This window comes from Leptonychotes weddellii, chromosome 13, assembly GCF_054177405.1.
Source record: "Leptonychotes weddellii isolate Sample4059 chromosome 13, ASM5417740v2, whole genome shotgun sequence".
Lineage (NCBI taxonomy): Eukaryota > Metazoa > Chordata > Mammalia > Carnivora > Phocidae > Leptonychotes > Leptonychotes weddellii.
Window position 1 is genome coordinate 74,997,332 of NC_138381.1, and position 14,646 is coordinate 75,011,977.

General features: G+C 53.3%; 1 protein-coding gene across 8 annotated transcripts in view; it reads right to left on the reverse strand.

The window, feature by feature from the left end:
* Window positions 1-1,774: 1,774 nt before the first annotated feature.
* The window catches only part of CAMKK2 (calcium/calmodulin dependent protein kinase kinase 2), a 49,588-nt gene continuing 36,716 nt past the window's right edge, over window positions 1,775-14,646 (reverse strand). For 2 of the 8 annotated variants that reach the window (XM_081802276.1, XM_081802275.1), the window contains 5 exons: window positions 14,392-14,465; window positions 14,208-14,295; window positions 12,926-13,054; window positions 8,246-8,346; window positions 5,034-7,727 (listed from right to left, as the gene is read on the reverse strand). In XM_081802276.1, coding sequence (XP_081658402.1) covers window positions 7,448-7,727; window positions 8,246-8,346; window positions 12,926-13,054; window positions 14,208-14,295; window positions 14,392-14,465 — 672 coding nt within the window. In that variant the 3' untranslated portion in view covers window positions 5,034-7,447. Of the gene's footprint in view, window positions 4,874-5,033; window positions 7,728-8,245; window positions 8,347-12,925; window positions 13,055-14,207; window positions 14,296-14,391; window positions 14,466-14,646 lie in introns of those variants that run through there. The other 6 variants (XM_031031943.2, XM_006736965.3, XM_031031942.2 and 3 more) reach the window with 6 other exon arrangements.

Below are 14,646 nucleotides of genomic sequence, written 5' to 3' on the forward strand. Positions count from 1 at the left end.
CTTCAACCAGTAAACCCATTTGTTGTCCCAGCTCACTGTGCTCAGAAAAAAACTTCCTGAAGCAGTCTGCGGTTGGAGCTTAGGCGTTTTCCCCCTGCTTCGACCTTCTCCTGAAGGCCTGAGAGTTTTGATTTTTGTTAGGTTGTGTTCCTACAGAATTTACAAGATTTTGTCCTGTAGTGACTACTTGTCTTACCCGTGCATCTGGTGGTGTTTTTTTGTTTTTTTTTTTTACCCAAAATTGTGGTACTACACCGTGGAGGACACAATTTTAGATAATAAGAACATGGCTTATCCTTCTCCCCTCCCCTTTGCTTTCCAGAAGTCTCCAAGCCACAAGCAGCACCACCTACACCTACTTTGTTTGAAATGTTAATGAGGTTATTTCTAGCTGCGCCTTCACACCGACTTAATTCTGCAACAAGTCTTCAGGATCTCCTTATAGAAAGCTGCTTGCCTGCCCCCCCCCATCATGAATTCATTTCCAAGTACCAAAGGGAACGTTTATTTTAGAAGTGCCTGCTTCTGCTGGATAAAACCTGGGCTTTTGTTGCTTTGGGGGGCAGGAAACATTTACTGAACCCCTTTGAAAAAGCTCTGGTTCGTGCTGCCTTTTTGAAAAAAAAAAAAGCCTGCCTGAACACATGGATCGAGTGGAGCTGGAATTTTTTAGGGACGGCTTTTCATCTTGCAGCCTAAGACGCGATAGTTACTGGAGTGGGGAGAGACTTCTTTTGGCCTCCCTTTTTCTCAGAATGCTAAGGCCAGCTGGGGTGAAGGATGGGGGAGGCATTGCTTACTTTACTCACCAGGCCTTCAGCTATATTCCCACTTGCTGGCCCTCCCTGGCGCTGCTGCTTAAGTAGGGGTCCTTCACCTTTGCACCCATGGAGGGCCTTCCGGGAGTCTCTGGAACTCCTAAAACTGCAAAGCGATGCACCTGTGTTCATTTCTTTTGGCTTTCATTAGATTCTCAGTGGGGTCTTTGAATAGGAACACCTGCTCTTGACTCTTAAATGCCAGTATTTCAAAGTTGTATTTCTGCAACAACAGAACAAGGAGTGTTCACACTTCATCTGCTGTCCCTTCATAACAGAAAGCCAAGGTTCAAAGCCAGTAAGGCAATGCCATGGGCTGGATTCACATTTGGAGGGCAGGGAACCCCCAGACCCTAGCCTGGAGGAAGCATCAGTTCTAAAACAGTCTCCAAACACCATGAAAACTATCCAAGCTCTGTAGAACCCTGCATTTGCTGACAAAGGTGGAGCCCTTGGACAACTAACTTTTCTGAGCCTCAGTTTACACGGGATGATCCATAAAATGGGATAAATACCCACCTTGTGGGGTGATGTGTCCCACAACATGCCTCCTCACAGGATGTGTTCCATGTGTAATTAATACCGCTCCCAGAGCTGCTCACCTAGTTGGTCTCCAACAGAAGAATCTAGCAATTACCTGCCTGCTAAAGCAGTGCCTCTCAGACTTCCGTGGGCACATGAGTCACCTGGGGATCTTGTTTAAATGGGGCCTGGGAATTTGCACTTCCAACCCACTCCCAGGAGATGCTGACGCTCCCGGTCCAGGGACCACACTTTTAGTAGTGGGATACTAGGACATGGTTACACAGACATGAATAATGTAATGCTGAATACATTAGCCCTGACTTGGGCATTTGATCTCACAGTCAGCCTAAGGAAGAAAAACAGACGTAAGGACGGATGTCCTACAGACATCTGTAAACTGACCAACAAAAATACCTCCAAAAGGCCCAGGCTTTGCACCATTTTGCTGTCTGTTTATTTCAAGTTTACAGAGAAGCTTAAACATCTGTGGAAAAACACCAAAGGCTTATTTTTCTCTTAAATTCATGTACTTTTAAGTGATAAATACACAGTATTTAACTTTGTACACCTGATAAAAGGAAAATGCATAGTAGAAAGGATCAGGAATAAAACAGAAGCATCGGGCATTAAATCAGACACAGAATAAAAAAGTCAGCAGTCCCACGAAACTCGGCCCATAAAGCTGCAAAGAGGATGGGAACCGACGACCTTGAAACCTTCTCTAGCACCTTGGAAGCAAGTGGAGGTCATGGTTCTTCCCCCCAGCAATGCAAAGCTCCCCTTTGGAAGATGAGTGAGAGCAATAGGTTGAGCCCATGCATCTAAATGCTCAGGTATTCGCCTCTTCGTTCCAGAAAGGCTTTAAGGATGGGAGCCCTAACTCACGGGAAAGGCCAAATCCCTGGGGAGACGGCCTCTCCAGCCCCCAGAGCCAACAAGGGGCTAGCTAAGGCTTTCTGGGAGCCTCCGGTAAGCCTGTGGAAGAGACGAGGAAAGTGGAGCAGGGCAGAGGAAGATGGGGCAAGAACTTGTGCAGGCCCCAGGTTGCTTACACCAAATTGGTCCCACAGATGAGCCAGCAATGGAAGAAACTGATAGGGCATCCTTTTTGCTCACCCAGAGAAGCTGCCCATGATGGCTTCTCCCCTTTCCTGACAGAGCCAGCTTCCGAAAAACCAGTGTTTGTGCTCCAAGAGAACGGTAACCCTACCGCTTGACAGTAAGGCCCTCTGCTTATACTTTTTGAGGGGAGCAGTTCCTTCGCACAGCTTTCTTTGGTGTTTCTTTGGGAAAAAAAAGTTATGAACCCACCTGCCTAAACAGCCGGCATTCCGCGTATGAAATCTTACGTGGGGAATTCTGTGGCGGAAGAAACGGTCTTGCCTGATGCAGCTGTGTAAACAGGAGTTCTGCAGAGAGCGTGCTACCTGCCCGCCCCGGGCGAGCCGCTCGGCCAGGCCACAGTCACACAGACAGGCCGGGACTAAGGACAGGTTCACTTGAACTACTGCAAGGTGCTTATTGCAAACTAACCAGACCCCATCTGCTCCCAGAAGGGGTGGTGCCTATAAGTACAAACAAGCGCAGGAACGCCAGAGGAAGTACCAGGTTACAAAAAGAAAGCAAGCAGGCCAGACAACCCTTCATCTGACGGTTGTCCTTTGCTCTTGGAAACCAGCATTCCTTAATTCTGTACTGCTTATAAGACAGCAAGAAAAGTCTGGCTAAATGACAGTCAAGAGCTTACGAAGGTTTGTGGAAGCCAAGAACACCCAGGCTCTGTGATGCGCTGGGTAGCGGGGGCACGAGGCCTTGCTCCCATCTCTCTGCAAAAAGTCCTCCTACCAGCGATGATCAGACAGAAACTACAGGAGAGCATGTCCTCTCAGCCCAGTTCGACACTATTTCCCCCAACCAGAGTCCACAAAACACTGGGAATGTCCCCGAGCAAAGGCCTTCCTGTTTTCCTCCCCCGTGAACTTCACCCTCCTCCATGTGTGGCTCTGAGAAAGAAGTCACACTTGAACTGCAGTGAGAATCCCCAGTACAAGCGGAAACCCAAAAAGATAAACCTTTTCTGTCTGGGACTGTTGGCTTACAAAGCAGAACTCCCTGTGCCAAGCCCTGGCTCTCTTGGACCCTGAGGACCACTCTGGGTTTCAACAATCCTCTCTAAAAGGGCGCCCCAAAGTTCTTGTGTAGATCCTAACAGAGCTTTGCCGGTAAGGATGATCATTTGTGTTTCCGCTGAAGCCGAGTATTTCCTCACTGGCCCTCCAGAAACTAAGTGCTTCACTGACTGCAACAATCAGCTAGTATTTGAGAAAATAAAACCTCGGCAGTCTCTAGAACACACAGGTTACAAACAGACCAAGCTGCTAATATACAGGCACAGATTTCATTGGCTCTAACTCTGATCACATGCCTGAAGCCGTGGAAAGTATCCTGGAAGCTCTAAATGATCTCTGAACTACTCTAGAGTTCAGTCTAGTTAGAGAATCGAAAATATTTTATTTACTCGTAAGCCATGTAATGTACATGGAAGTGTAGGATTTCACCCTGAAGTTTTTGTCATTTAACAAGAGATTGACCAGAGCTCCGTTAATATTTCAGAAACTCGCTGTGAGTGGCTATCAGTCCTTTAGGTGAAACCTCCCCCCCCACCCCCCGCCCCACAACAACCACGGAACGCCCTTCGAGGGGGGGAAAATCCCCTTTGCGAAGCAATTAAGCTTCAAGCCCTTTCCCTTTTCCTGACTACAACTCTACCCATAAAAAAATGTGAAGTCCTTCTTACAAATAAGGTGCATCGAAGCTCCCTGCAGCTAACTGAGGGCTAGCCCTGCCCAGACCCCGTGAGTCCACAGTCCTGGAAGGTGCCACGGGCCTGGAGTTTGGGGCCTTCGGGGTTTGCAGGAGGAGTGACAGCCCCTCTTCCTCTCCCTTTCAAACGCAGCAACTAACTCTGTGGTCTCAGCCCACACCGCCAGAGTTTTCTGCCGGTTTTGCATGATTTACAAACCCCACACACATTCACCTGGTATATCTGACATGGTTCTGAGTTCACAATGAAAGATTTTTGGCATAAAAACGTTTTAAAAAGCAATTGTCCCAAAATGCATGTGGCTTTGGGTCTGCAACTCCTCACACCCGCCCGTTCAGCCAGCCAGCGGCCAAGGTCGATGTCATGGAGTCAAGTCTTTTTTTTTTTTGTCCCCTTGAAAACAACAAAGGAAGAAAAACAAAACAAAACAAAAACACCAGAGATGACGGTCAAGGCTCTACACACGTGCTGGGTTTCCGTAGGACATGCTGCTATGGAAACGCAGGGTGCAGCCTGCATGCGAGGTCACGCGTCCGGGCAGCTACTCCATCACCTCGTCGGGCCGCAGAGGATGCATGCGAGCGCGGGGGCCGGGGGCCGGGGCCCCCCAACTCTCGGCGCGGGGACCGCCTTTCACAAGAGCACTTCCTCCTCCCCCACGGGGGGCGGGTCGGGGCCCCGGAGGCTGTCTTCGCTGCCTTGCTTCCTGCTCACCGAACAGAAAACCCACGTTAAGGCAAGGCTGCCACGGCCTGAGCCGGCGTCTCCCGCGTTCCCGCACCACCTGGAACGTCACTGACTTCGCTCTTCCCTTTACAGTCTCTCCCCTTTTCTTGCCTATATGAAGTTTCAAAGGAGACTTTGCATTCCCCTCAGTAAATGGAAAAGCAGCATCATTTGCCAAAAATAGAAAGGAACTATAAAAATAGATGCGAACCTATCTGTGTAACACCTAAACTCCTCCCACGTGAGTAGTGTGCAGCCAGCGATGGGGCCTGTTCACAGAGGTTTTTAGGTATCTTGACGTGTCCCCCGACCCCAAGCTTCCTTCTTCAGGCTAAGGTTGAAGATTCTTCAGTCACCTGAAGGTGAGCTTCCTGGGGGCAGCAAGCAGGACCACCTGGGTTTGGCCTGGCACAGAGCCGGCCTTTTGGAAATGGTGGTCAAGAGGACTGTCCCCAGCACACAGGCCCATGGGACACCTTGGATGGAGAGAAGGGCCCAACTCTTGGCGATGTGAGTGATCAGAGCAGGAGAGACCAAGGAGATGGGAGGAAAGGTGTCCTCGTGTCCCTGGGAGGTCATATCCTGAAGTGCCCCCAGCTAGACCTGCCTGGGGGTGGGGGGGGGTGGGGGGAACAGACACAGGTTGAACTAAGGAGCTAGGAAGGAAAATCCCTGAGGAGAAGCCCAAATCGCTTGCCACCAGCCAACAATAATGGCTCCTTCTAAGGGAAGCCACTGGGCTTGCCACACCAGACTAATGTCTACTGTGTGTCCCTGGCCAGAAGCAAAACTCTGTCCCGGCACAAGGAAGAGAAAGCCAGATATCTGTGACCCTCTCTGTTTCAAGAGCAGGCTCATTGGTTTTTGTTTCTGCCAAAGCAGAGGGGGTCAAAACTCCCAGGGAGGAGAGCTCTAACTAGATGTCAAATCCGGGCCTCAATTTCTGCCCTGGAGGCGCCTGCCTGTACCAGCTGGGTGTGGTTGCAGACGGGGCGGGGGGGCAGGCCGTGCGCCCGAGGCCTCGGACAACTGAATAAGCCCTCGGAACTCCAGACTCCAGACTGCTGGGTCATTCGGACAACCAGAGCATCCCACCAGCAGCCTGAGGGCAAGAGCAGGTAATCCCCAGGTTTTGCTGGGACTACTGGTGAGGGAATTAAAGGGGCAGTAAAGCCCTTTGGGCCAATCTCTGGGTATCTTGCGATTTTGAGCTCACTGAAAATAAGAAACAGATGACAGACTTGTACACAGACGGGGCAAACCCTAAAACTTGAGATTTGAGAAGAAAAAGGGCAGCCCATTAGGCTTCCACTCACTGTCACCCTGGGAGGCTCAAAGAGCAAGCGGCAGAGAACTGGGGAACCACCTGGCAGGGATGAGGCAGCCTTCTCGGGCTGCCGACAACTGGCCGATGGCTAACTGCCGCTTTCCCTGATCCTAAACTGTCCGCTAGCTGACTACAGGCCCCTGACTCCTGCGCTGCGGGGGCCAGTAAACTTCATCTCGTGAGCCAGCTCCCAACGCACAGAAATGGCCGCTTGCTCGTATGTGGATGTTCGCAGCGGCAGGCATTCGTGACAGCCCAAGTGGAGACAATGTCCATCACCGAATGAATGAGGAATAAAATGTGGTCTACCCGTACAATGACATACGGTCTGGCCAGAAACAGGAAGAAGCGCTGACGCCTGCTACATCGTGGATGAACCTTGGAACATGATGCTGAGTGAGAGAAGCCAGACGCAAAAGCTCACACGTTGTACGGCTCCGTTGACAGGGGGTGTCTAGAACAGGGCAACTCCATAGACACCGAGAGGAGATTAGTGGCGGCTGGGAAAGGGGAGTTGGTGGTGACAGAGGAGGGTACAGGGTTTCTTCTGGGGCTAATAAAAATGTTCTAAAATTGATTGTGGTCTTAGTTGTACAAGTCTGTGAATATATTAAAAACCACTGAATCATACCCTCCAAATGGGTGAAACATACAATATGTGAATTATATTTCAATAAAGCTGCTCTTAAAACATAGAAATGGCTTTCCAACGATAAAATTTTAAATGTTAAAAAAAATTAAGAAAAAATACATAGAAATGACTGCCTGGAGCTCCCAGCTGAGGATGAGGTAGTGAGTTGAGCTCAAAGGAAGGAATCCTAGAACTTCTATCTTGCCATAGGCACTAGGGGGAGGAGAGGCAGCAGGGGTGCTAAGTGTTAGTCATCTTAGTCCACAGGGACAAAAATTCCCATCTGTCCTGGGAGCTGCTGGCAATGCTGACAAGGCTATGTGTTGAGAAGAGGGACGGCCAAAGGGAAAAGGTTCAGATCCACCGTGGGGACAGAGGACTCTTACACTAATTTGCAGCAGGCTGGAAGGGAACTTATTTTCTAGGTCTTCACCCATCCGAGAAGAAGGGGTGGATGCCGGAGAGCCCCAGAACACTGCATGCCTGATCTATGCTCTGACCACACGGACCCAGGGCAGGGGCAGCCACGGGACCCTGTTGTGACACAGCTTCAATGCCATTGCCGTGCCCTGAGCGTATGTGGGTACCAGACTGGGTCATGAGACCTGGGTGAATTCGCAGGCTTTCCGGGTGGAGCGCCATGCACCCGCAGCCCCAGCCCACATGCACGACCCGCCGTCGGGTCCAAGCCCCTGGCTGGCCCTGGTTTTTATCTTAGGTCCAGAGGCCCGAGGTGGAAGGACCCTCCGCCCGGGGGGGGATGCCCCGTGCTCTGCAGCTGCCCCCGCCCCCAGGCTCCGGCAGAGGCTACAGCGCAGGCAGGCAGGCATTACCTTGGGCTCAGACAGGGGCTCACACTCCCTGGTTGGTTTTTTGCTGGAATGGCCAGAGGGGAGGGAAAAGGGAAGTAAGAAGGGACACTGGGGATCTCTGAGATGCCTGTCCCCCACCCCAGAGACACTCAGACCCCCAACACCAGCTTCACAGAGCTGCTGCCAGGGGGATTTTGAGCACGGCGCCTCTGCGGTTGACACAGGGTCACGTGGGTGAGGCAGGCCTTGCTCCTCCATCACAGGGCCCACAATCCCACCATCAAGCATGCATGCTTCCGGGCCACAAAAATGCTTTCTGATTGTCAAGCGGTCCCCCAGGTAAAGTGCAAGTCTCCCTGAGAAAGGTAAAACTGCAGCATGGGTTAGCTGTCCGCAAGAGGAGGTGGGCTGAGCCCGGCGCGGGGGCGAAACTCTCCCTCATGAGCCTAGGAGACCTGCTCTGAGTCATTCCAGGCGCTTCCTTCCACTCCAGGGATGGGCCCAGGCAGGGTGCGCTGGGCAGGGCTGCCCTGTGTTCAGCCTCTAGCTCCCCACCCCAGAGGAGGGCGGGTGGACACTCACGTGAGCAGGTTTCCAGGCGCTGACAGGGAGCGCTCCTCCCGCCGGCTGCCCTCAAACGGGTTCCCGAAGGAGCGTTTCCGTATCATGGTCTTCACCAGGATCTGAAGGACAGAAGAGGAAGCTGAGCCTCCTGGGCGACTCCAGGCAACGTCCTCCCCTGCGCCACTCTGCAAGGGCCATCTCCCTCTTCCTCTCTCCCCCAGCCCCCGGCCGCTTCCGCGGCTCGTGGCTGGCGACAGGCCTTTGGGAGATCCTGGGCAGCATCCCTCCACCGAGGACACAAAAGCCAAAGCTTTTGTGACTAGTCCCGTGTCCGAAACCATTCATGTCTCCCTGACTGCCAAGAAGATAAGGTCCACACCCCTTGTCTGACATCCTCCTTTCTTAATCTTGGTCTACCTGAGCCCCAGGGGGGGACCCCGTGCTCCACGAGAGCTGGCCAGCACTGTCCCTCCAGTAACTTGGCACCACTCATCTCACCCAAGCCATCGCTACCCCTGCCCTCTTGGCCCATCAACCTGTCTCATCTTCAAAACTGGGCCTTTATTTTCGGTGAAAACTATCTGGCCACCCCAACAAGGAAGCAATTATTCTTTTCTGGGCCAAATTCAGGGGCTGCACTTCTTTTTTAGTTGAAATATAAGTCCCACAGTCGAATACTCACCATTTTAAAGTGTACAGTTCAGTGGTTTCTAGTATATTCACATCACCACTATCTAACTTCAGAACATTTCCATCACCCCAAAAAGAAACCCAGTACTCACACCCCATTGCCCCTCCCCCCAGGCCCTGGCAACCACTGATCTCTGTTCTGTTCTACGGATTCGTCTATTCTGGACATTTCATATAAACGGAATCACACGGTATGCAGCCTTCCGTGTCGCTTCCTGCACTGAGCACCAGGTTCTCAAGGCTCCTACGGTTGCAACAGGTATCAGTACTCCCTTCCTCTTCGTGGCCAAATAATATTCCTTTGTATGGATACACCTCCACTGGTGGACATGTGGGCTGTTTCCAACTTTTTGGCTGTTGTGAATAATGCTGCTATGAACATCTGTGCACATGTTTTTGTGTGTGGACCTGTTTTCCCCACAAAATGTTCTCATTTCTCTTGGGTCTGTACCCCGGAGTGGAATCTTTGGATCACGTGGTGACGTTGACCATTCTGAGGAACCGCCAGACTGTTTGCTACAGTGGTTACACCACACGAGGGTACCAATTTCTCAGAGGGCTGCATTTTAGCAGAGGATGGGCAACACCTGAATGGGTATAAGGAGCTGAGGAAACATCCCAGGACACTGAGGCTAGCCAGCCCACAGGCTGCTGTGGTGTGAGGGAGAGGGGACTGAGAGGTCCTAAAGGTCCATCCAAGTCTGAGAGGCGCTGGGGGCAGGCTGGTCCACTGCCAGTCGTGGGAACTTGCTCGTGGGCCCCCTCACCCACTCTAACACAGACGGGGTCCCCAGCTTGGTTGGCAGACACCTGCCTGACGAGTGGATCCCTTGGGAAAAGGTACTATTCCCTCATCCCATCCCACGGCCCCTGCTCAGCTACCCTCCTCTGCCTCCCAGGCTTCTGCCTCAACCCTACTGATCTGACCTATCCTCTCCAAAGCCCAGATCTGATTCCCTCACACCCTGACTTAAAATCTTTCACCCATAGGACTTTGGAACTTATCCTGCTGCTGGCCAGAGGGCCAAGGACGATTCTGGAGCAAGGGAGTGAATGAGTTATTTTTGGTGATGCTTTTGGCTGCTGTATCCTCTGAAGGAATTTTCAAGGAAAAGACCTCAGTCTGAAAGGCACCGGCCCCCACCCCCTCAAGCAGAGCATGGTGCCTCTTCAAGCTGTTTTATGTGTAGAGTGAGCTTCTGAATTGTTTTGTGTGTGTGCTAAGAATCTAAGTATTTTTAAAAAACACGATGGCAGCGCCTGGGTGGCTCAGTCGGTTAAGTGTTACCTTTGACTCAGGTCATGATCTCGGGGTCCTGGGATCAAGCCCAGCGAAGAGTCAGCTTCTCCCTCTCCCTCTGCCCCCTCCCCCCCTGCTTGTGCTCTCTCTCTCTCTCTCAAATAAATAAGATCTTTAAAAAAAACAGAAAAAACAAAAAACAAAACCACTGATGTTCCAAAAGGTGGAAACATCCAGCATCTGAAAAACGGATAAACAAAATGTGGCCTATCCATACACTGGCGTATTACTCAGCCACGAGGGAATGGCATGCTACAACATGGATGCACCTCAAAAACACCATGCTGAGTAAAAGTCAGACACAGAAGACCACATACTGTACGATTCCATTGATACGAAATGCCTAGGAGAGGCAAATCCAGAGACAGAAAACCCACCAGGGGTCGCCAGGGGCTGGGGGGAGGGAAGAACAGAGTGACTGTTAACGGGTACAGGGTTTCTTGGGGGGGGAGGGGATGAAAATGTTTCAGAACCACAGAGGTGACGGTTGCACAATATTATAAATGTAATAAATGCCACTGTATTGTTCACTTTAAAATGGTTAGTTTTATGATACACGAATTTTATGTCATTAAAAAAGAAAAGAAGAAAAGCACTGACTTAGATCCCCTGGGAAGGCTCTCACCGTCCCTCCCTGGCCAAGGCTGGTGTTCTGTGGTTCCTGGAACACACCAGCCCTTTCCTCCACTGTGTCTCTGCAGGTGTCCCTTCCTATCCCCCACCCCCCCCCATCCCTGCCCTGTCCCTCCCTGTGGCCTTGTCAACCTTCCTAGCCCTCAGGACCCAGCAAAAGAGGCTCCTCCTCTGTGAAGCCTCCATTCTTGTTCCTCTGTGCAGGCCTGTCACCGTGTAATGGACAGGAGGGTGGTTTTTTCTGCTCCATCTTTCTTATGAGGCCAGGAGCCCCACGAGGGCTCGTGCTATACCCTGCTCATCTCTGAAACCCTGTGCCTGGCACACAATGGGTATGTGGACCTGGACCTCCCCACTCCAGCCCCTGCCCTCGGATGGCTGCAGTAGCCCCCACTTCCTCCCCAGTGCCCACATTCCATTTTCCACATGGGGTCTTTCCAAGGCCAACTCTGATGGTGCTACTCCCCTGATTCAAACCCTGCAGGTGCTGCCCACACTTCTTGGGACCAAGAATTAAATCTCTGCTGTGGCCTCAGGTCTTGGGTGGTCTGGCCCCTCCTCCTGCCCAGACTCATGTCACCTTCCTTGCCCTGCCTCAGTGGCCCTGGCTTTCTTGAAGCTTCTTGTGGGCCCAGCTTCCTCCCACCAGAGGATCACCACGTTTGCTCTTCCCTCTGCCAGAAACACCCTCTGCCCAATACCACCTCGGCCCAGTAAATACTCCGCCATCCACTCAGTATATATCCACTTCTTCCCGGAGGCCTTCTCCAACCCATCACCTTGGCCACATCCCCCTCTTAGGGCTCCACGGCCCCCCTTAGGGGTACACCTTGCAGCCCCTCTGTTTTGTTGGTTGTTTGCCCAGCATCCACCTCTCCAAGACGGCAGGCCCACCATGTTGGTTTTACTCATCACCGTAACCCCTGCTCCCAGATCGCTAGGATCAGAGACCTTCTCCTAAGAACATCCTGAGCCTGGAACAGAATAACCTGCGGTGGGCACCTGGGTCTGACACCAGCTGCCCCCCGCACTGTGGCGCAGGACATGCGTGCAAGGGGTGGATGGGAAAGAGTGAGTGAGTGTGGGTGAGTTTTAACAGTGAAGGTCATGCAGAGGCCCTAGGTGAGGGAGGAGGAGGATGTCAATGGATGCCCCGGCGCAAGGGCTCAGATTTTGGAAGAAGGAGAAAGTGTGTAGGGAAGCAGGAGGGAGAAGTGCAAAGCTGGGAGAGAAGGAGCCAGCATCTGGGCTCCTAAAGGGGCAGTCACTTGAGGCCAGACACTGTGTCTTTGTGGAAAGTCTCACCAGTTCCTTCCAGAGCCCAGGGCCCTGCCTGCCTGCTGGAGCCAGTCCTCACCAAACACACCCCAGGGCTTTCACTGTGGCCTTAGTAGGGTGGCCAGCTGGATTCTGCCCCCGGGACTGCTGCCTGGACCCCAGGCCCTCGAGAATCCTAGACTCCCTCCTGGAGCCAGATGCCCTCCTGGGCAGGGACTGGCAAGTGAGTGATTCCCAGAGTCTCCAAGGTTAAGCCTGAGGACTCCACATTCTGGGTCCTTTTTCCTGGGTCAGGACCCAAACATAAGGCCATAAAAGCACCGGAATTGGGAGACCTTGCCCCTAGCCCTGGGAGCTGCCCACACGGCAGATGTGAGACAAACTAAGCCATCCACTCTGGAGACCGAAGATCCAGCCAGGAGGGAATTCCATCTTAGAGACCTCGGCTCCAGCTCCCACCCCTGGCACCTGTCCTGGTCCTTCTCCTCCCCCTGCCATGCTCTGAAAGCAGGAATTCCAGAAAAAGCAGTAGGATCTTTAGAGAGGAGCTACCCCTCCCTACAGTCACACAGAATCTGGCTATAGACAGAACTAAAGCTACAAGATGCAGCGGCCTCCTGGCCTGATATGTGACCAGGGCCCAGAGCCTAGTGGCTGTGAGTCAGAGACAGACCCGGCCATCCCCTGACTCTCAGGCCCAATGTCTGCTTCTTAGCTGCCCGCCTGTGTCCCGGCCCGTCCTCGCCGGCCCGCCTCAGGCTGTCCCTGTTCTCGGTCAGTGGTTCGGCCCGCCTTACCACGGTTGCCAGGCTGGGAATGTGTTTGACCGAATTCTCGACCTCCTCTTCGGTCACCTCGACCAGCGTGCAGTTCTCGTCCTCCGATGGCAACGGCTCCGCCCCATGCCTCGTGACCCAGGGGTGCAGCTTCAACGAATGATAGGAGGGGTGAGGGGCAGGCGACTGGCTCCCAGGGGCCGGAGAGCGACACCGAGGCCCTGCCAGCGAGCGGAGCCAGGGAGGGAATGCGGGAGGGCAGAGGTGGTGGCCTGAGATCAGGCATGCAAGAGAGCTGGCAAGCCAGGCAGAGGGTGGGGGGTGAGCGAGATGCAAGGAAACGTGGAAAAGACGGAGGGACAGACAATGGGAGGGAGCCACCAGGCCGCGATGTGCACCGGACCGCATTTGCCACCTGGCCCAGGTCTTGGCAGAAGTGACCAGAATTTGGCATCTGCCTTGTATGGTTGCCCAAGAAGCACCCATCACCCCTCAGCAACTTTCCCTGATGCCCCCCGGAAGGCTCTGCTCAGAGAAAGCAGACCCTCCCCATTTCACAGAAGGGGAAGGGGAGGCACAGTGAGACCAGTTAGAAGGACACAGTCAGGAGAGGATCCGGGCAGGGATCTGCCCCAGCCCGCTTCCACCCCTGGGGTCCAAGTCCTTATCTGTAACCACTTGGCCTCCCTCTTCTCAAATGCTAGTTAGCTAGATGCCTAGGAGTTCCTGAAGCAAACCTCTAGATTTCTTAAAGAGTCAGCTGTCTGCGTGTGGCACTGGTCAGGGTGTAGGGGGTGCACAGGGATCTCTCCCAACAGTGCTTTCTGCAAAAGGATGGAATTCAGCAGGCTGGGGAGAGGGTATCAACCTGCTCACTAATTTCCTCCCACCCCCACTGAGATTTCTCCAAGGGATGGGCAGGGTCAAGGAAAGGATCCAGGACTTGGGCAGCCGGGGTACGGAGCACACAGAGACCCCATTCTGGTCTGGTCCCGGCAGGGTGGATGCCACCAACCCAAGCCGATCGGAGTGAGCGCTAGCCGCCCCACTGGCAGCAGATCCCACTGCCACAACCACAGTTAACACAAGTCCAAGTCCTCCTCTCCAACCCCCACCACCGCCAGCCCTCAGCAGCAAGAGGCCCAGGGCACGGGAGGGTAACGGTGCCAAGGAGGACGCAGTGCTGTGGACGGAGGGGAGTGAGGCCTGGCCGAGGCAGGGTTGAGCCAAACAATCCCAAGCAGAGGACACAGGCCTGGCCCCTGGTGCACACCCCATAGAGGGCGGTGGCCCCCAGGTGTACCTTGATTTCCGGCACCACGATCCTTGATTCCGGGTTCTTGTCCAACATGCGGGTGATCAGGTCCTTCAAGTCCTCAGCTATGTCAGGCCTTGCGCGTGGAAGACACATCAAGGGTGAGAAACACACAGAGGACCACCAAGGCCTTGGAGAGGAAGGTGACTTGGGACAGACGGGCAATACTCACTGATCTGGAAATTCCAGGGCCTGACTCTTGATCTTGCTGTGCAAACACATGATCCGCTCGTCCATGAATGGGCACTGCGAAGAGACGGCGGGGACAGGGTGGCCGTCAGCGGCTGCCCCATCAGTCCTGCAAGGGCTACCCGGTGCTGGCATCACTCCACGTGGGTTACAACGGAAGAACAGACGCCCGGGAGCCCACTGCAGCGAGGGAGCAGCTCCCATGCCCACAAGTCCAGAAGGACCCGGAATATCCTTC